Here is a 22,673-nt window from a genome sequence, read left to right as displayed (position 1 = left end):
CATGCATGAGCGTGTGTGTGCGTACGTATGAGGCAGGCTGCGACATCTCGGTTGTCCGACCGGATGAGCACTTGCCCCAGTGTCGGCTGTGCTCCTCTTGCAAGTCATGCGGGTTGAGGAGAGAGGAGGGGGTTAAACGGCTCCCAAGCGAGTGAGGAAGGGGGCGCACCGATTTCGGTCTTGTCCTGCTGTAAACAGGTCCACGTAACCCTTTCGCACCCTCCTCGGTGAAGCCAGAGCAGATGGGACGTTTGCATCGGGAGAGGGGGACGGGCGCGTAGTACGCTATAAATGTGAACTTAGGCACCGGCCACCTTCAACACGCGTTCTCGCCAGCGGGTGACTATTTGCCAAAGCCCCCCTTCAAAACGGTGATAGAGGCGCACTTAAATACTAGTCTCGCACGGAGGACGCTATCCGATCGAGCTTCATCCTCTTACAGCGCTCCGCATCCTCACGGATGCTCTGACAGCGTTCCCGCAATAGTCAACTCCGCATCTGGATTAAGGGCCTGAACGCACGAAGCCGCTGCTGCTGCTGATCCCAGCGTGTACGTAGAAGGACCGCTCAGCAAACCTTTTTAGTGGAGGTAAGTGTTTGCGAGAGGCAATTTCGCACGCGCTAAATGGGACTGCCCTGGCAATTCCTCCGCGGGGAAGTCGCAGGACCGGCACTAATTGATGTCGTTGAAGCGCGTAGATCGTTAGAAAGCTGTTAGAAAAAGAAGTCACGGTCGCAGGTTGGGTATAGCTCCGGGCTTGACGGTGTCAGCGTTTTTAGCATGCAGGTCAAGTCATCGCGTCTGTTATGCAGCGGATAGAAACACAAAAGCAATATGAAGAGGAAAAAGTTGGAGCTGCGTAATGCCGCGTAATTAAGTGCGATAAGTCTACGTACTGCTGAGTTATATATACAGCTGTGGTGGTGCAAATGAGCTTTTCAGTAAGGTTTTCGCGGTAAAGCCGCTATTCTGGCCTATTAGGAAACTTTGCAGTTGCAGCACGATGATGTGCAGATTATATGTGGAGTATCACGCGCTCCTACTCTAAGGAAAAAGAAAAGAGTATGAGTTGCTTTTTTCAATGACTCCTGGCACAGGAGGTATACATTTATGTATAGCGACTTCAACTTATTGACATAACTTCATCATAGGAAACCTTGTCCGTCTTTCAAGTCTAGTTTGACCGCATTGTTTCCTATGATGAAGTCATGCCATTCACCTTAAGTTAATACCCCTTTTTCCTACCATGCAGCACAAAGGCTCGTCTTTCTATAGTCCCATTTATGTAGCGGCCGTGGCCCTGACTTGCCGCGTAATACTCTGTCTAAAGAGATTCGTTGTGTTTTTTTTTTTGTTTCCACGACTCTTCGATAAGAATATAGTTATCTCCAAAGACAGCTCACGTGACTCCTTTAAAGGGGTCACTTGCGTGCCAAGTCAGTAGGACTCCCATAAAATAGTCAAAAGAGTTATTTTGCGTGTAAGCGGGCCAAATTTGTATCCAGCTCTTCTCGGGCACTACGATCCCGGAGAGAGATATATATAGAAATACTTTTAATGACGAGCTCGAGATGTCTGTCTGGCTTTTCGCTTGACATGCTACTCCAGGTAGGTGATGATTATAATATGTATACAGTGATACACATAACGCACACAGCCACACAAGTGGACTGTACACTATTTACAAGGTTTCATTCGGGTAACGCAGCTCCAATGCGTTACACGCCACAAAAGCGCCGCTGACTTCCCCGCGGACTAGTGCCAGGGTTTAAGCGCTCACCTCCATGTCCGCCTTCATGTGTCCGTCTTGTCGTTATTTATGTAACCTAAGGTTTAAATTTTGATCAACGCGGTGAGCGAATCGTTTCCACCTATCGAGTCCCGCGCTACCTCCATTAATTATGAGGAGGACTAGCTTTATCAACGAAGCGGATACGACATTAACAATGTTATTGGCTATTAAATGCCACCTCACGCGACGGATGCGTGCGCACCCCGTATACTATACACACACGCGACGAGACCTCGAGGAAACGGCAAAATAACGCGAAGAGAGAAAGCGAGCTACGACAAATGCAAAGACCCTCGCGTTGGAGATGCTCGAACGGAAACTGCTCAAGCGTGGACGGGCATGATGCCGCAACGACGGGCGTATTCGTGCGAACACGAGAGGGTCGCCGCGAATCTGTGTCGTCCTCGTCGCTTTCCGCATACACGCTGACGTGAGTTTCCCCGCGCGGAATTAAAGCCGCGCCGGATCTCGGGAACCTGTATAGGTATAGCTCCCCTCATCACCGTCTTCACTGCAGGAGTTTCCAAGTCAGCCGAGATGTTGGCCGGCCTGCTGTTTGCCGCGCTTCTGGCACTGATGGAGAGGACCGCTCTGGCGACTCCCATCATGGGATACTCGTACGTCCACAGGCCGCGCTACGCGGGTGAGTGTTTTATGATTCATTAAGTGCATCCATATCTACCCGTTAAAAAGGGCATTAAAAAGGGCATTAGAGGGAAGCATCAAATAAGTTTAGACTAGCAAATTATTATCACTGGACTCGAGCTTCATTATTACCGCCATCGTTTGTAGAAGAAAAAATGTATGTCAGAGTTTACTGTTCGATTTTCGCGCTGAAACTTAAGCACGCGAACGTCGATGCGACGTCTCGAATTTCGAATATTTTTTTCATATTCTGGTAACATTAGTTAAACTAAAAATTGGGGCACCGTTAAGCTTCGACTTTAAAAGTTGATCTCGATAGCGATATTGTGGTTCCAGTGCGTACTTAAAACACTTAAGTGTATATGAAATCTTTTTAGACTTGCTATGCACCTACTAAGTGGCCTCAAAGGTGCATTAACGTGTGTACCTTTTTGTGGTAAATAACTGGGTCTAAACTATGAAGCCATTATGATATTCCCATGTTCCGACGCCTGATGGCAATGCACGCTTGCACCACGCAGTATTACAGCAATGTTTCATGTTGTGATGTGAAGCATGCATACAGGACGCGCGTGTTTTTAAGCCATCAAAGTTACTTGCACTGCATTTCCAAGCAGATGAAGTTATTTTCACAGCATTCACAAGCAGAGGCGGGGCTGTGCGGTAGGATTCCCTCTCGCCACGCAAACTGAGAATTTTGTGTTATTTATTTTATATGCATCTTCCTCGATTTCTCGATCAAGCAAAGATGATTTTTTCGCTCACGACCAACGACACCGACGCCGCAATTTCTGCGAAATGAGCTCTTTAGAGCTATCACGTTAATATTGTCTGAAAGGTACAATGTTAGGGGATTATGTCCCTTAGAACGCAATTTCCCTTTAGCGATAAACGATTGCATAGGCCCTAGAAGACGCCGTCGATATCATTACGGCATGTCGGGCTGATGCGGAAACCTTAAGATATGGTTGCCCCGTATATTTTTTTGTTCGAGTTTTTTCTCACAGACCAAGCGCTTTCTCGTGACAAAAGTGACGTTTTCGTTGTTTTCATATCGTAATTCATTAACGCAAGAAAAATTGTTTTTAGCTTTGCTGCTATATTCAAAAGCCAACTTTATTGTGCTTAACTTTTGACTTAATTGTGTGGTAGGCCATTAATAACCATCCTAGCTGTGCCCCTTTAGAGTGGGACCACGATGGGCACAGAATGAATATCCAGGGGTCAAATTTGTGAAGAATTCTTTACACAGGTGCTATCAGCCAATCAACAAATATACAGCTTCGCTAATGATATGTTTCGGCGTCATGGTTTGCTGATGTTTTCTCGAACGAACATTTCCAACATAAAAGAATCTGTCTGGATTCGAGCACTCACAACAAAACCATGCAAAAACCTTTACACTGGAAATGTTTCCCGTCGGAGTTAATTCTAGCCGCTTCTGATATCGAACACCGTATAGGCGAATGAGGGTTAAGGGCAGATACATTTGTGAATGCAGAGAAGCTTCCAGAATGCGGGCCCCTGTGACCGAATTGAATAAGCAATTGTGAGTCGGTAATCAGACGGCATTTTTCGATAATGATAAGTTCAGCGAGAAGATGCTGTTACGACCAGTTCTCGCGTAAAAATTATGTGCCCTTATTCGTAAAGTGCCTTGAGAGACTATTTCAGCCAATCACGATTCGGAACGTATCACTAGCAAAGCCGGGAGACCGATGAGAAAACGCCCTTAGGAGAGAAAAGTTTTGCGAATTCAGTCCTTGGCGAATGTGGGCCTTGAGCGGAAGGAAAGTTCACAGAACTTGTTGTATTTAAAATGTTATTGTACTTTCTCTAACCAATATTCCTAATAATGTGTCTGATTTTAGGATTCGCTGAAATATTTTCTTAGAATTCTATATTGTAATAGAACTTGGTGAATGCCAACACACCGTATGCATGGACTGCTCAAACGAACGTATACCAACCAATCAGGATGCCACGTGAGTGATGATGGCCGGCTATACCCGGTCAATATAGTGACGAACGCGCGAGCTTACTCGATTAAGCCGGCACTATACGTGTAACAAAACAACATGGCTTTTTCTTATTATTATTATTGAAGTACTCGATTAAGCCGGCACTATACGTGTAACAAAACAACATGGCTTTTTCTTATTATTATTATTGAAGTAAAAGGGCCTCCCAGACTTCGTATATACTCTGCGAGGTGCAATGATGCTTGACGCACTCCAAGTGGTTACAAAATCAGCTCTGAAGTGTTTTTATTATTAATTTTACTTGGGGAGGGATATTGTCTCGCATGACTGGAGCGCAACACTTCCATGACTTGTGCAAAGCGTGAAAAAAAAGCAAGTGTTGGACAAACTGAACGCAACATTCAGAAACCGCGTGCTTGTACTCAGCGGGCGCAGTTCTTTGAAGCTCTTGAGAAGTGGCTTCTTCGCATTTCCGTTTCAAGGTGCTTGCTCCGGCGGGCTGTCGACATTTCTTTTTTTTTTCTGCCAGGTGGCCCATGTATTAACGAAAGATAGCGCCAGAGGTTTCCGTCGCGCTCGAGTTGTTTCTGGATGAACGATGTGCAAACACACTGTACCAAGAACGCGTGTTCGCCCCGCTCTTGACGCAGACTCGCACAACTACAAGGTGGTTTGCTACTACGGCTCGTGGGCCGTGTACCGGCCGGGCGCCGGCAAGTTCAACGTGGAGGACATCGACCCGTTCATCTGCACCCACATCATCTACGGTTTCGCGGGCCTGGGAAGCGACCACAAGATACGCAGCCTCGATTCCTGGAACGACCTCGCGGATAATTACGGCAAAGGTGCGTCACCCCAGAGCACGCCTTTCTTGAACGTATATTATGTTCAGCGGTTGTTGTAGGGCCTCTTGTAACCTTCGTTTGCATAGAGAGAGTGGGATGGCACACCCCGCCCTTTTGTCGCACCTGTCAAGGTCAAGTGAATGGGCCTGCGGGCTTTTTTGGGTTAAAGTTGACGGTTACGCAGCCAATAATGCATGCAGTCACGTCAATCATCTCGCATTACGTGCGCTTCGATTAATTTGAGTTTGTTAACTCTATTCGAACGTATTTTGTTCGTACTCGGTAATGCACATTCAATATGGCATGTACCCAGAAAGAAAGGGTCGACGAATGGTAAAGATTTGTTTGCCACGCAAGGTAAACTACTGAACGGTATAATTGAATTCAACAGGGTGCAAGTATATGCGGAAAAAGTGTCAAACTTTCTTCGGCTCTCATTTCTTGCGTTGTTTTATTTTAACGTTTGTAATTTATTAAAAATTTGGTGCTCTACTCGTTAACCATGTTCGCGTTTCCACGAATCTTTATTCTAATTTTATTATTTAAAGAAAGACGGGGGGGGGGGGAGTGCACCGTTAGGATTTGACCATATGTGAAGGCACGCTGCGCTTAGGTGACGCGCTTGGTTTTCTCAATTCCTGAGTGAACTAAGAGCAGTAGCGAATGTCCACTTAGTGTAATGAACACGCTTCAGGCAGGTAGGCTTGCATTAAATCACAACGCTTATATAGGTTGCAATTCAAATCCCGCAGTTCCGGTAGCGCCAACATTATCCGTTCAGGATTCACGCCATATTGCGAATACTCCGCAAGTTTCTCAGTTGCCTATCTCTCTTATTTTATTTTTTTATTTTTTAAGCAGGGGCCGTATTTGAGAACAGAAACGCAATGTAGTGAACTGTGCCAATTTTGATGTGCTAAAGCGTTATACAGCATTTATTTGGCGTTGTGGCAAAGACATATAGTTAAAATGCTGAGCATCATTCTGTATATACCTCTACGTGTCTTGCTTGTTGAAGATATTGCTTTATGGAAGTGCGAATACTGTGTTTTAATCAAGATCCGCTTCATTTTGTGCCGAACACGTAAAATTAAATAGGCGCGAGATCCGTTCTGAAACCGGTTGCTTTTTGTCAATTGGGTCACGTCGAGCAATGACGGGACATGTGATAAAACACCAAGCTTGTGTTTTAGAAAAAAATAAATCGTGTGTCTTCTTTCTTTTTTAAATGGAAGCCGGCGAGAATAGCAAATTCACAATATCCCAACCATTACAGGTTCTGAGTGAAGTCAAGGTTGCGTAGCTTGTAATTTTTGCAAATGAAGTATTGATACAGGAATATGCGTGGTCAGCAGACATACGCAGACACACAAAATAACATATATATATATTCGTTTCGAAACCGGTTGCTTTTTTAATTGGGTCACGTCGAGCAATGATGGGACATGTGATGAAATGCCAAGCTTGTGTTTTGGGAATGAAATCGTGTTTTTTTTTCTTTTTAGGAAAGCAGGGGAGAATAGCAAATTCACAGTATCCCGACCATTACAGGCTTTTCTAACAAGAAAAAAAAAACGAGCCCTCAAGTATACATTTTCTTCCGTCATTCATTAACTCGTTTTGACAGACTTGGCGCCTTTAGGTCGTATACGAGTTATTATTGGTCAGCTGCGCAGCGCACAATAAGTTGACGTGTTATACGTGCCGCCAAACAGGCTGACAAATAGTGTTTCACCCTCGCTGCCATGGCTGCTGGTGGCGCTGACTGACACTTCCACGTTTAATTCACATATATACCAAATATGTAGATGGGGGGATAGTTGCCGTGGTATCTCAGTTCGTAGAGCCTCGAACGCGTTATTCGAAGGTCACAGGTTCGGATCCCGCCCACGGCAAGTTGTCTTTTCGTCTATTTTTATTTGTTCACATCTACATTACAGTTAGGACTAATAACTTCCCCTATAGATCTCATTAATATTGGGTCTAACAAAAAAAAAATGAGCCCCTATGTATACACTTACTTTCTCTCTCTCTCCATATATATATATATATATATATATATATATATATATAGACTATTAGAGACTATGTATACTATAGACACACTATAGAGACCTCCAAATGACTCTCCCTACTTGGTGTTCTTTCACACGCACAAAATCTCAGTACACGGGCGTTTTTCGCATGTCACCCCAATCCTAGTGCAGCCGCAGGAACCGCGAATTGATACCACGCTCTCTTACTTAGGACATAATGCTATTGCCGTTGAGACACTGAGGCACGCAAGGACAAGTTCTTTCAACGCGACCCAAACATTTCGCAACCTAAAGACGCTGCCCCGTCGCGGTGGTCTAGTTATTATGGCGCTCGACTTTTTTTTTTAATTGCTAATGCGAGGGTCGCGGAGTCGAATCCAGGGTGCGGTGGCTGCATCTTCGGTGGAGGCTAGAATGTTTGAGGCCCATGCACTTAGGTTTCGGTGAACGTGGAAGAACCCCAGGTGTTCCAGCTTTCCGAAGCCCTTCACTACCGCGTCTCTCAAAATCATACAGTAGTTGTGGGACGTTAAACCCCAGACATTATTATAACCCGAAGACGCTGCCTCTAGTTTATTCATACTTTCGGTGGAATGAAGCTTTGAAAAGAACGGAGAAATTTTGCTGAATGTCGTTATGTGACGTGAAACAACGATTTATTTATACTATAACCAGAATATTATAGTTTGAAAAATCGTGTCAGGCCCATCCAAACAGACAGATTCACAAAGCGATGTTGGGGATAATTTCATGGCCTGACGTCACTCGTGTGTTCGGTCAACGACACCTTATAGGCTTATGCAGCAATTACAATGTGAGCATACACTTTATATTTTACAAGGAGCCAGTTTGAGTCGTTGGGTCATTGACTGTGACGCATACTCTTTGCTGCGTGTGTACAGGCGCGTTCAAGCGGTTCACGGCGCTGAAGAAGCAGAACCCGAAGCTGAAGGCGCTCATCGCCATCGGCGGCTGGAACGAGGGCTCGGTCAAGTACTCGGCCATGGCTATGCAGCCGGCGGCGCGGAAGGTGTTCGCCGAGAGCGTGGTGGACTTCTGCAAGAAGTACAACTTCGACGGCCTCGACATGGACTGGGAGTATCCGGCGGCCAGGGGCGGGAAGCCGGAGGACAAGGCCAACTTTGTTGCTCTACTCAGGGTCAGTCTATATATGTGGCACGCACGTGCACGGTGTGGTGGACCTTGTCGATGATACCAAGTGTAGAGAGATATTTTGATTAATTTATTGATCTATTGATTGATTGGTTCATTCATTGATTGATTGATTGATTGATTGATTGATTGATTGATTGATTGATTGATTGATTGATTGATTGATTGATTGATTGATTGAGTGAGTGAGTGAGTGAGTGAGTGAGTGAGTGAGTTAACCACGTACCAAAGTGAAACAGGAGTTGAGAGATACGTTGTAAAGGAACGCTTCGGGAAATTTGCACCTACAGAATCATGATATTCCCTACCACGCATCTAAATTGAAGCATACCAAGATTTTTGTTTTTGTCCCTTAGTTCTGTCGAAACAGGAAAATGAAACCGACGGCAGTGTGAGCGCTAACTTCCAACTTTCAAATAAAACCGCCCTCTCGAGCGCGCATTCTCAACGTTTCAGGAGCTCTAACACGTGGTGTCAATATTTAGGAGCTGACGTCACCGAAGTTTATTTTGACATTACGTCACAATATTGTACAAGGTTCATGTAGTGTAACACCGGCTCGATATGTTGACGTTTATCGCTTGAAAAACAAAATGAACGAGTGCTCCGCGGGCTGTTATATTAACTGCGCTTGCATCACCAATCCGTAGCGGTCGTTATAATCAAGCGAGTCACTGTACGATAATGTCGTAACGCAACCCACCCCTGGTTACTGAAACCGAAACTACAGGGCTAACGAAGAAGATATCTATGGGCGCATGCCAATATATCTTTCATAATAATTACAGAGATTGACCGTTCACTCAAAGGAAAAAAATTGCGAGTCGAAGGTGTTGTGTTAGTATACAGTTAAAACTCCATCGAACGAAGTGATGAGAACACTAAAATTATTTCGCTGAGTAGAGAAGTTCGTCAAGTAAAGAAAAGAACTTTTCGGCTCTTCGTAATCTAAAAGAGTAAAGCATAACGAGAACCAAAAGCAAGCAGGTCATTGTTATCGCTACCAACATACTCCTGCGCATTTCATCAGTTTGCGAGGGCGGCCCGATGGCGGTCACAACAGAGAGCATCCCATGTCGCACGGACGTAGGGGGAACAATGTTTGGCAGATGCAGGCAAGAAGAAGGGTTACGAGATCCAATGACTGGAGAACAATGTCCATAGACACGGAAAACGGATGAAGTAATTGTGAAAGCAGGCCGAACCAGAAAGTTGCAAGATGATTAGTGCCAATCAAACATGACATTGACCACCACCAGTACGTAAGAGCACTACCGACTGCCGAGTTCATTGCCCCATACATGGACCCGGCGCGCAGTATCGTAAAACTAGAGCTAGGGTCGTTAGGGGCGTCTAGACGTTTTAATTCGATATTGTCAAAGCGCACGCCCGTCTGTGCAAAATCGGAAGGACAGCACAGGCTTTTTTAGCCAGTGATTTCTGGAAAGGCTTCGTTATATCAGATTTGGTGTCCAAGCTATAGTTCGTCAATCTGTGTTAGTTACAACACTTAGCCCTATGCGTATTTGCTGGGGAATAGAAATTTCTTCGTTACACCGGGAACTTCGTAGTATCGAGTTTTGTTAGATCGAGTGTCAACTGTGCACAATAAAAACAGCACCGGCGGTATATTTACACCTGCATCAGATGCACACACAACTAGCGTCCGTTCTTAGCACCCTATTACCGGTAATGTATTACGTTATCACCGGTAATGTATTACGTGCAGTGTCAACGTATGAATGATGTATATGTCACACGACTATATACAGATGGTCAGGTGACTTGTTCAAACCTTTTGCGTGTTACATTGCTGCGTGTAGGCGGTGCTTTGTAATCTGGCCTTCGCTTTGATACGTTAGCTCATCTGATGATACAAAATCATTCGCTTACTTCGCCATGCCAATTCATTGTTAATTCATAAATTTTAGCTAAAAAATTATTGCGTATTCAGCAAACACAGATTTAAGTTTCGTTTGATGCGAACAGACCTGCACCACTAAATATTATTTATTTCATTTTATTTACTTCTTTGCCTTCAGAATTGTTATTCTGTCTTCAATCCTATAGACATCCCTATGCGAACGTTGTAGTAAGTGCGAGTTTCATCAAGATGGGGTGATACACAAATATTTAACTTCACAATGTGACTATTACATATACTACAGGAGCTGAGCCAGGAGTTCAAACCGTACGGTCTTCTGCTGACCGCTGCCGTTTCTGCGGGAAAGCACTTCATGGATGGCGCATACGACATCCCTCAAGTGTCCAAGTGAGTCCGTGAGCTACACTTCCTGCGTAAAGTGATCGCCTACAGTTCATCTGTGACTGAACTGAAGCTGAATCTCTCGCGATGAACGTCATCATTCTGTTCATTGTGCTGTTCGCAAACGTGTACTGGAAGAAGACCAGCCCCGCTTTTGCAGTTAAGTGAGCGAGTGAAAAGAATATCTAGCCATAAATTTATTTATAATACCTTTAACAATGCCGTAATCTGTGTTTAGATTTTTAAAGTGAATTACAGGGTGGCACATGAAGAATGGAGTGTTTTTGGCGCAAATGCGAACTCGTAGTGCTGTTGTACAACAGCAAAAAAAAAGTGAATCGATGCATACAAACAGTTTCTGACATTACATACATTCGCTGAATAATAAAAAAAGACGGGTACGCTGAACACATGAGAATAAATATATTGATGTTCCGGTCGGCGTCCTCGTCTTTTTATTCAATGATTTTTCCCGATCAAACGACTGTCCATCAAAGCCTTGATTTCACATACATTAGCTGCACGCACGCCATATGCATAGCCCTCGTTCTCTAAAGGAAGCCACCACTTATATCATCTTTATACGTGCTCCAGGTATCTGGATTTCATCAACGTGATGGCGTACGACTACCACGGTGGCTGGGAGACCAAGGTCGGCCACCACGCACCGATGTACTCCAGGCCTGAGGAGAAGCCCGAGGATACCATTCTCAACGTGGTAAGAATTGTTTTAAATGGTGCTCGCAGTGTATGTTCCCCGAGCATATGTTAGGATCGTAGCGCCTCCAAAATATTGAATGATACCTAGACAGCCTACGGAGGGCTGTGATAATTTCTGCATGCATTGTTTTTAATTTTAGTGAGGCACTTTATATGACAAGCGCCTTTCTTTTTTTTCTTTTTTTTTCTAGTACTTCTAGTTCTCAGCTATGAGGTACGCAGGCAGTCTACCTTACCAGAACTATCCGCGAAAAAAAAGAACGAAGACAGACCTTACAGGAAGTCCCCACGAACACACACACACTCGTTACGTTTCCAATGTCGCATAAAAGTTTGAAGTCTTCGCCGAACTTTCCTCCCTTTTGAGTATTATAGTGCGATTGGTTGTATTCTTAAACTCTTTCACCCAATTCATCGATGAAATGTAGTCAGAGGTGTATGGAAAATTTGGTTTCAGGGGAGAGAAGAGGAAGGCACGTTTCTGAACCGAGGAGGTATAGTCGGGCAGGCACGTGTGGTCGAGTGTCATTTTGTTCTCTGCCTCTGATGGAATAATGAAGAAAAAAAAGATTTCGAGGGGACACGGACTCGGTGTGCCATTCTCTCGCTACGCCACTGGTTGCAGTATTTTGGGGCATCTCAAGGGCCTGTAGCACTCATTCCAAGTACGCATGCCCCAGCTGCCCAACAGCGGTTTCACTCTTGCATCGTTCATCGCTAAATCATACTTCCACGCCTTTTCTTAAATCACCATGCAGACTTATGATCATGAAGTGATCCCCAACTACATGCAACTTTTATGTATACGTTTGTTTTTACTTGTTCACTAACTGCATTGCAAAGAGAGAAGCCAGAGCATTGTCACAAAACACCGTGTGTCTCCTTGCCGCAGAACTTCTCGGTGAACTACTGGATCCAGAAGGGCGCGCCGCGCGACAAGCTGGTGCTGGGCATGGGCCTGTACGGCCGATCGTTCACCCTTCGCCGCGCCGAGAACCACATGCCCGGTGACGAGGCGCCTCAGAAGGGTCGCGCGGGCCCGTACACGCGGGAACCTGGATCGCTCGGTTACAACGAGGTAAGAGACGCGATTTCTCTTGGGATTGCACGAAATAGTAGAACACAGTTCGAGGAGCGATCTACATGGCTCCTAAACCACTCCCAGTTCTAAGACGAGAGAGTGGATTCTTTCTGGCCTTTCGCTGCCTTTCCAGTACAGGCGCTATCTCTTCATCGCCGCTTGTTTCTTCATAAAACAAGCCCCATGCGTGGAGCCTATCAGAATTTCGCGCTGTTCAGTTGCGCAGAAAGCAACTAAAGCACTGCTACTTTACCTTAAGTCCACAAACCTGAGCGACCGCCTGTAGACTGTGTGTGCTCCCCGAGTGTGCTCGTGATTGTGTGTACCTTCTCATCTTTCTGCAACCTCTTTTCTCCCCTTTATCCCTTCCCCAGTGCAGGGTAGCAAACCGGATGTGCGTCTGGTTAACCTCCCTGCCTTTCCTTGCATCTTTATCTCTCTCTCTCTCTCTCAGCTACACGCTAGTATCTCCGCTTGTACAGTCGTTGAATAAACTTTATTTGCCCAACGGTTGTTGCTGTGCCCGGGGCTAGGCTGCCAGGGACACATCGTTCGAGGAACATCTTTGTGCAGTCGAATACGTGCAAGACGAAGCGAAATTGGTTAATTGCGAGTGATAGACGTGATATACTGAGGCATATCGGGAGTGCGACTGCGCAGCAAAGCAGGGCAGAATACAATTAACTACTGATATCATTTCTATACGGACCAATCGAAAGACGATTTCTTCGTGACGTTTGCATGAACAAACTGCCGACGTCGCGAATTGCGCCGAAAAGGTGCACAAACGCCACACGAGAACGACACGCTTGTTCTTTGTAATTTCGGGCGTTCTTAGGGGGGACAGCATCCTATAGTCACCATTCTACCATTAACCCGCTTACATTACATACCGATGACAGCGCTTGCGCTCAACTTGCACTGCATGTTTAGTTGAGTCGAGGAGGTGTCGTTAACTGCTACTGCACAACGATGACGCTTATAAATATATGTACAATAAAATTTGCTTCACGTATTCAAAAGTGTAACGTTTATGCAGCGAACCAAACGGTAATATTTCTAGGTCCGCAGAGGGCGCGTTTCGCGGTGCCACAGCCGCATATTTACGAAAACAGGTGCCGTCCGCGTTCCTTGATGACCCACTGTTCAACATAGTGCAAAGAAACAGTGAGGTTCACGTCCCTATTGTCAGCCATGATTTGAAATGCAAACAAGACCATCCACATTCTGAAAAGGGTGCGACCCGACAACCATCAGCAGGAGGTAATGCTTGATACATTCCTTCTCTATATTGGGAACACGGAACTCTAACCTATAATTTACGAACAAAAAAATGGAAGGAAACCTTTGATAAATGCCTTATCAAGATGGGCAGAGATATGTGGAGTGTCCCAAAAGATGCCCTAAAGAAAAAAATAAGAGAGAGAGAAAAAGAGAGGGAGGGAGAGCAGTCTACAGTATCCTTGTTGGTAATAACGAAGGCAAAAGTAGCGAAACATGATCAGTGGCCACAGACGCTCGCTTGCTAATTTGATATGGCTGAATCAGCCAGACGTTGGTTCCGGATATGATCCCTGTTTTTTTTTTTTGTTACTGCCCATTTGATAACAAAACGAACCTGGCCACCGATATTTTTAAGCTCATATGAGCATCAAGCCCTGATTTATGAAATTTTTAAAATTTTATTTATCGGCCACTTTAACTACGAACCTCCGACTGACAAGCCGAAAATGATCACGGTGATCCAGTCATTGTAGCGCTTCACGTAGCAATCGGTGAACTCGAATCACCCTGCGATAAGATGGTACGAGAGGAATTAAGTCCAGTACTTAAAGACTTCAGCCAGCCTCACGGTTCGTCGACTACAGTCGTTCATGAAAGAGGTCGCGCACGTGTCAATTTTTATAGTTAAACGTGAGACGCCCAAGGCACCTTTCTCTCATCGAATACCCTCAGACTGCCAAAATACGAGTCAATCTTTCACTTTTCGGCGTGCATGGGGCACAGCGGCGTTGCTTAACCTCACGCGAATTTACTCTATGCTCCCTTTTTTTCTACCTTCCTATTTTTAATCCCTTACGACCTATGCGACGCTCTTTTGTCCTGCGCTTGTGTGCGGCAGGGGTCCCGGCACGTGCGGCATGCGGCTGTGCGGATAACGCGTGGATAGGCCCTTAATTCCCTTAACACCGTTGTAGGGTAGCAAACAGGACGCGCGTCTCGTTCACCTCCCTGCTTTTTCCTTCGTTCCCTCTCCTCCCCCTGGTCTATATTTAACGTATTACTTAAGTTAAACAGTCGATTTTATCGTATTTAGATGGTCAATTTCAATGCTATGCAAAACTATAGCGTCACCACGGAGGAATGAGCATCACATGTACCACAGTCGCACTGACTCGGAGAACATCTCATCGCAGATCTGCGAGAGCTTCACGCGTGAAAAGTGGACCGTGGTCAAGGATCCATACTTCATGGCCCCGTACGCGTTCAAGGAGCGCCAGTGGGTCGGCTACGATGACTTGGAAAGCATCACGGCCAAGGTACGTTATCCGGCAGTTCGCTCGTAAGTCTCTGAAGCCATTTCGTCGATCAAGAAAGTCCTTATAGCCTTGTACAGGCTTCCTGAGGTGCAATAATGTCAGAGAGACAAGTTTCAACGAGAAAAATGAATACCAACGTTGAAGTGCTGAAGCAACAATGGTCTTTACTATAATCTGCTTCCATGTACTAATTCTAAATTACTAAGAACTATTAATTACAGATAATAGTGTGCTTTTTTGGAAATGTTTATATTAGCACGCTCTGCCGATCTTTACATATATACACAGAATCATATGTATGTGCTACCGTGAGCAATACGAGCTCCTATACGCGAGCACGTGGTTAATAGCCTCAAAACCAAGATAGCATGATACGTGGGCGGTGCTGCCGAAACAGGAGGGGAAAGGAGCACGCTGTTCTGTTGACTGTCGGCCCTCCCGCATAATCGCAGCTGATCACGTGCCATCGGCCGTTACCAATAATAACCCGAAAAGAAAATGCATTAAAATAAAATAGGCGGAGAATGCGCATCAATATGTTCAGTGAACACCACCAAGATGCGATAAAATCACGGCCTGTGCATCACAACGGGTATACGTCACAGCCGATGTCTTTGAAGGGGCATAACACGCCTGGGTCATTGGTTGTGGCTGTGCGCGTTAGTGTTAGCTCACATCACCGCTAGCAGCCACTGCCGCGCGATAAGATTTGTTTTGCAGCGACAATATCGAGGCCCGAGTGTCAAAAGCTAGCGAAAGCGCGCCACCCTTTCCACTTTGTTTCCGACAGCGGTCGCTGTAAATCAGCCGATGTAAGGTTCGAGGCTAGGCTATATGACACGCGCTCGCGTTTTCTAGCTCATATTGCTCACTAAAGTGCGTATAAGCGTGTAATAGCTACACAGACTACAACTACGGCTCTAATTATGAAGCCCAATGCCGGTGTCCCAATATCTCCTTTTCTGGGAATTGGTATGACGTTCAATCGACTCGGCGTGTAGCATACGAAATATCCTTGGTTATCAGGGGATGGGCGTGCAATATGCAATATCAGTATACACTCGTTTTCGCCGACTGCATGGGCTAAAAGTGAAAAGGAAATCCTTTGTCTACTGTTCCGCAAGGGATAAGTGTAACTTTAAGGGACAATAGAAGGGCATATAGGGCCTAAAAAATCAAACGTGTGTTAATTAGGGACATTTTAGTCTAAATCGGGAAGAAGTGGGCATGGACAGAGCATGTAACACAAATGCGAGATAGCCACTGGTCATTAAGAGAAACAAATTGAATTTCAAGAGAAAGCGGACGTGAGAGGGTGAGGCAGAAAGAAAGATATATGGCGGATGGGAATAAGAAGTTTGGGGGGCGATTACGTGGCCACAGCAAACACTGGACCGGCTCGATTGGCGAAGCATGGGAGAGTACTTTGCCCTGCAGTGAGCCTTTTCAGGCTGATAAAGATGGTGATTAACATTGACGATGACGATGATTATGTGCTTGCAGGTGGAGTTTGCCAAGGCTATGGGTCTCGCTGGCGGAATGGTGTGGTCCATCGAGACGGACGACTTCCACGGCAAGTGTCACGGCCTCAAGTTTCCCATGCTGAGCACCATTAACCAGGTCTTCGCCATGGGCGGACCGGGAGTCATAGCGACGCCCCCACCCACTCAGTCAACCCCGGCCACCATGCCTACGCCTTCCACAGAGAAGACTTGGTGGCCTCGACCAAGCACAACCCCAAGTACGTCTGGAAACGCTGTTTGGCTCCTTCACCCTAAAAACTGCTGCTATCCGCAACAATAACCACCACATATTTAGCGTGCCTATCCTTGCTTTTTGCACCGTTTTCCCAGTACTTTCAGGCCACGAATTGTGCGCGTGATACTAGAGTGACATAGCATGATTACCGAAGTGGCGAGAATAGTTTTCAAGAAAAGAAACGTGATTGTTGTTGTGGCACAAAAGGGCTGCCGACTCCACAACGGGTTCAAAGTGTTTTTGTAGGTAGTGTGATTCATTCCATGTGTCAGCGAGTACACTCAATGGAAGCCCGAAAAGATGGCTGCTCCGTTAAATAATATCAAAGCAAAATCCTCAGATTAAACGCGTAAGTGATCATCGCTCTTGGCGACGTCAGCGTGAGTGATGAAAAAAAAATTATGTAATGACGTCGCCCTATGATGTCATGAATAACGGTGTAGGTTGCCAAACATTGTGACGTCATCGTGTTGTCGCTAGAACATCATCACATGACGTCGTCGCTCGGTCGAAGGCGTGTCGGTTGTAGAGGCTTTGCAAAAAAGCACGGGAAGGGCAGAAAGACCTCCACGTTCTCCAATCTCGGAGGCTGTGTCAAACCACGTTGGGTGCGAAAGCTTTCGGGCGGAATCAATACAATCGACTGAGAGGGAAAAGAGGATGACTTTTGCTTTCGAGTCATCCGTAGGCAAATGCATAGGGGACCATGCTATTGTTTGTCTACATTGTCGCTACAGCACAGAATATCTCTTGAGTGTCTACTCTGAAGGCAGCAATATAGGGGGTACGGGTGTACTCGTACATCAGCGACCGAAAGTGATCAAAATATTTGCCAGCTTCAAATAGAGGGTTCGAAATCACTTAGCTTCCAGTCAGTGCGCTATTCGCCATCGGCTTGCCACTTTTGCTTACTATAGGCCATAATTAATATTTTTTTCACAATACGTACCTGTGTCGTGCATGCACGCATAGCCGCATTGATTGTTTTGTCAAATGCTGCGCATTTTCCGCAGCACTCAACCCAGGCAGACTGCAGTCATGCTTGAATTGTTGTGAAATCGCGTTCAGGATGGCCAAAAGTATTACCACAGCTACAAAGTTTGCGGCCGCATTCATGAAATAAAGAAAAAAAAACGCGGCGGCCATTCAAAACAAAAATAATATTGGCCGCGACAGCCTACAACGGCCGTTAGCCCTTCAAAAGGAAAAAAAAATAATTGCGATTTAGAATAAAAAGTTAACTTATAAGGGTGCGAGAACAACACAAGCACGGACAGGTCATGTAAGCAGAGAGGAAATTAGGATCATACATTGCCCACCAAGGTGACTTTATGGTGATGTAAGTCCGCTTCTAAGTAATTTGTTTGACTCCCGTCCATGGCGGCAGCATATTTGCGGAAGCAAAATGTAAAAAGCACCCGCAAACGTGCGCATTCGAAATTAATCCTGGTGGTTCCACTACCACTAAGCGCGGGCGTTGGTCCGTAGTGATAGTGGAATCATCATCAATATTAACGGTGCGCCTCGTAACCATTACGGTGGCGCGATTTCGCACACTTAAAATCAGGCAAAATTTATCTGACCCTGCACTGACGGCTTCTCCAGAGTACAAACACTTGTTATTTCCCTGGCGCAGTGAACTGACTAATTCAAGGATGATGGAAGTTGTCATCGCGAAATTTCGTTGCCGCGTTACCTCCCTCAATTTTTACTTGCATAGATCAGGCATATTGAATTCCCCTATGTGCATTTACTGTAATCAAGAGGAAACGATCAGTCATTTTTTATTACATTGTCACCGTTTCGATTTATTCAGGCAAAGCATACTAGCACCACCTCTTCAAAGACTGGGCTTGCAACTATCACAACCTGATCTTTTTTCATTTGGAGCCTCTACACTGGGTTTCAGCCACAGGGATGTTTTATTCGCCGTTCAAGAATACATCACTGCGACTAAACGATTTTCTTGCTAAATTGCTGTCTCACTATTTTTCTTCCTTTTTTTTCTGCAAACTTGATGTCGGTATTTCAAATCAAAATTAAGTTACAAAAAAATTTTGAAGGAATGACGCAATGCTGAAAGTTTAGGGCAAATTCACCTTATAATCGGCCAATCCCCTTCTTTGGGTACGAGCCATTTGCACAGGAAAAAAACAACAACAACAACAACAACCTCAACGTCGTTATGGCATGTAAAAAACACATTATTTATTGAAGTTCCACATTAACGCAGGTGTCCGACCAACGACCAGCAGACCGACCACTTCGAGCACCACCACGACCACGACTACGACCACCACGACGTGGGCACCACCACGCGCGCCATCGCCACCTTCCCAGGGGGGGTCTTCCGGCTTCAAGTGTCCGTCAGCAGGTAGCTTGCCTCACCCGACCGACTGCCAGCGCTTCTACGATTGCGTACACCAGGGTGGTCAGCTAGTGGCCTTCGAGAAGACCTGTGCCGCGGGAACAGTCTTCCACCCGCAGAACAAGTTATGTGTGTGGCCGGAATCTGTGCCTGGATGCAACAGCTACAACACCAACGAGGCCTACCAGGTGCTCGCTCAGAATGTTAGAACCTACTAGATATCATCGTATTCTTTATCCCATGGAGCTGCCCCCCAACCATACCTAGACGGACAACACTGGCTGCATAGTGCACGCATCGAAGAAAGAGAAATCAAAGGTTATGCTTTCCTGCTCAAGCCACTGGCAACCACGAAAGAACAACCTTTGTAAACATTGGGCTACCATATATTCAGCTTCAAGGCCGATGACTGTCACGCTCGTATACAGCTATACATGGAGCGTCCTGGTGGCCTTCCTGCGTTACTGGAAGGGCATCGTGCGATCTGCATTTACGAATGTACGACGCAGTTGCTTTACATCGCCGCGTGCCAAAATATGTATCTCGATATATTTTACCGACGAGGCAGGCAACACTGGCGACTGTACGAGATAGATGACTGGGGCAGCCGTGCTGCCATATGTGTTTGCTGGCCTCAATTTTGAACGTAAACTAGCTCATTTTAGAACCATTGAAGGTATCAGACCATACCCGCTGCTGTGCAGCTTCTTTAGCAGCGACAACTATTCACCGAGTTGACAAGTTGACATCGACAAGTTCTCACTGCTGAGGAACATTTAGAACGTGACAGTGCGCCACGACAATTAGCGCGGTCTGGCCAATCGGCAGTAACTTGCAATGAAAAAAGAGCTCTCTTTGTGCGACTTTCAGAAGCTCTATATAGGAAAATAAGGTGCTCGCATCGTCTTACGAACAAACCTTTATGCCACGACTAATTTAAAATGATATAGAGCAAGATCGCTTGTATGTTGCTGTACAAAATACGAGCCAGTGAGAAGTCTTATTTATGATTTATTCTACTCTTTTTATACATATATGCTTCAATTCTATTTATTTATATTTTGTGTGAGTGAGCGGTCCGATGGTTTTGTTTTCATTGCGGTAAAAGAAACCCCTATGTAGTCGCGTTGCTTAGCACATTAAATTTTCTTAAGTGCTTCCGTTAAAAAGCTAATAATTACGTCGTACACAACCTCCACAGATGTACAGAAAGTTAAGCGTTAGTTAAGTTGAGATTTCCATTTAGAACTAACATTTTTCGATCACGTACGAGTTTTGTTAAATGGAAGATTGTACAGTACCTCCTCTTCCGGCGGCCTTGGCGCGCAATGCGGCTCTAGATCTTTCTCTCTTTGTTGAGGATTCCTATCATATTCAAGCCCCTATAGGCTCGACATAGCTCGGTTACACACATATCCGTATTTACAGTGCCCGATGCTCATCACGACCCACGAATAAACTGGAAACCGGCAGCCACGTTTTCATCAATAATTTATGAAATACCATCAGGATTCATTATTTGCATATAAACCCGAGTGCATTGTATCATGTGTTTCAATGTTGTTGATGCCGATGACGAATAAAGGACATGTACGCTGTTTCAACACCGACTCCGGCTCTGCTGTCTCGTCCACACGCCATTTCACAGCGCACACGCAAGTGTTTGGTTCACGACTGAAACTCGTGGTTCGCCACGTATGCTTTGAAACAAGCCCGGCAGTGCTGTGCAGAAAGTTGGGCTAATAGTAATTTCGAAGTAACCCTGCCAACATAACTTCCAAGCTGGCTGTGTATGACACATCGCCGCAGCTGTCGACATACTAATAAAGACAGCAACAAGACTGAGAACACTTGACGCGCTGTGTGGCCATAGAAAACTCTGCCAGAACCAGCGGTATCAAGTGCGCACCCGTAAATTCGGAGGTGATCAGAATACATGGCAAACGCTACAATAATAACGAAAAAAAATGGAAATTATAATCGAAAATCAGAAAATAAAGAGGTCATTGTCGCTCAGATACCAAGTTTCTGGTCTCATAGCAATGGTAGGGCAAATCATGATATCGGTCTCTTAAAATCGGACACCGAACAAGTGGCTAGAATGATTCGGAGGATCACCCCCTCTCCCCCCCCCCCCACAAAAATGGCATGAAAGAAAGCGATACTGTGCGTTTAGTGCAAGTGCTCGTTGAGCTAATTGACATACTACAACTTGTAATGCCAAACGCTCAACTAGAGCGAGGAAGGAAAAGTATCAAATACCAGCGAGGAAGGACAAGAGCAACTAGAGAGAAGGCAGGGAGGTTAACCAGGTACATGCCCGGTTTGCTACCCTACGCTGAAGGAATGAGAAAGGGGAGTATAAAGATGAGAGGGGGGAAAGAGAGACAAAAAAAAGGATTGTCAGTCAATGGACTGGCGCGTATGCAGTGGTGGCACTACACAAAATTTGAAGGTGTTCACATAGGCCTGTAGTCCTCAAAAAGCACAAGACGGCTTTGACTGCCTTTTTAGCCAACGAAAGACGAGAATGGTGCTCCAGTAGCATCTACATAGAGAGTGGCCGATCGTCCAATTGTCGCAATGCGTCAGAAAGCTTCTGTCTTGCAGAGGCAAAACGAGGGCAACGGCATAGTAGATGGTCTATGTCTTCTTCGGTGCCGCAGACGTCGCATTCCGCATTGTCGGTCAATCCAATTAGGGTTGTATATGCTTTTGTGAAGGCAACCCCCAACCAAAGGCGACAAAGAAGCGAAGCTTCACGTCGACGAAGTCCGGATGGAGGTCGATGGTCCAGTCGAGGGTTTATTTGGTAGAGTCTCGTATGCTTTATGCTTGCGGTGTTCCACTCCAACAGACACAGACTACGTGCAAGGAGAAGAAATTGCTTAGCAGCATCTGTCCTTGACAATGGAATCGGAAAGGTGTGCTCTTTTTGGTGGGATGTGCGAGTCACGTTGTCGGTGGAATCATTGCCACTGATCTCACAGTGACCAGTTAGCCATTGAAAATTGACCTCGTGGCCTGTTTCTGTGATGTTGTGAAGAAGCTTGACAACCTCGTATGTTAACTGCTAACCTCGTCGAAAGACTGACTGCATGCTCTGTAAGGCCAGTTTCGAGTCGGAAAACACCCCATTTACTCGGTCACTCTGGGATTTGATGCACTCTAGGGCACCACGCAAAGCCGCAAGTTCTGCAGCCGTAGACTAGTGACGTACGTGTGGCAGCTTGATTCGCAGAGTGATTCCTCTAGCTGGAATCACCACCGCACCGCCAGAACCAGACGCTGTGGTTGAACCATCGATGTATATGTGCACGTGTACATTTCGTGCAAGAGATGCAAGCTCAATTGTTTTAGGGCTGACGAAGGCAAATTAGATTTTTTTTCTGGGTTCCTGGAATTGAAAGACGTACTTGCGGAAGTGTCAGGCACCATGGAGTATACGCCAATTTTTTCGCAGGCG

General features: G+C 45.6%; 1 protein-coding gene across 1 annotated transcript; it reads left to right on the top strand.

Moving 5' to 3' along the window:
• The first annotated feature begins 269 nt into the window (after positions 1-269).
• LOC142807163 (chitinase-3-like protein 1) lies at positions 270-20,811 on the top strand. The gene is made up of 10 exons (XM_075891327.1): positions 270-589; positions 2,311-2,436; positions 5,071-5,265; positions 8,204-8,460; positions 10,643-10,746; positions 11,335-11,458; positions 12,353-12,538; positions 14,959-15,081; positions 16,585-16,822; positions 19,073-20,811. Exons 2-10 carry the CDS (start codon positions 2,331-2,333, stop codon positions 19,423-19,425), a joined length of 1,686 nt encoding a protein of 561 aa, XP_075747442.1. The 5' UTR covers positions 270-589; positions 2,311-2,330; the 3' UTR covers positions 19,426-20,811.
• Positions 20,812-22,673: the final 1,862 nt, after the last annotated feature.

This window comes from Rhipicephalus microplus, chromosome 1 (genome assembly GCF_043290135.1).
Source record: "Rhipicephalus microplus isolate Deutch F79 chromosome 1, USDA_Rmic, whole genome shotgun sequence".
In the NCBI taxonomy this organism is placed as follows: Eukaryota; Metazoa; Arthropoda; class Arachnida; order Ixodida; family Ixodidae; genus Rhipicephalus; species Rhipicephalus microplus.
Note: the sequence above shows the minus strand (reverse complement) of the source record. Positions and strands in the feature narration are given on the sequence as shown.

What these genes read in the sequence shown, in the direction of transcription:
- LOC142807163 (XM_075891327.1), top strand. Translation starts at nt 2,331, where the DNA reads ATGTTGGCCGGCCTGCTGTTTGCCGCGCTTCTGGCACTGATGGAGAGG. An exon ending in CCACAGGCCGCGCTACGCGG is followed by an intron (nt 2,437 to 5,070) that starts GTGAGTGTTTTA and finishes CTCTTGACGCAG; the next exon opens with ACTCGCACAACTACAAGGTG. An exon ending in GACATCCCTCAAGTGTCCAA is followed by an intron (nt 10,747 to 11,334) that starts GTGAGTCCGTGA and finishes TACGTGCTCCAG; the next exon opens with GTATCTGGATTTCATCAACG.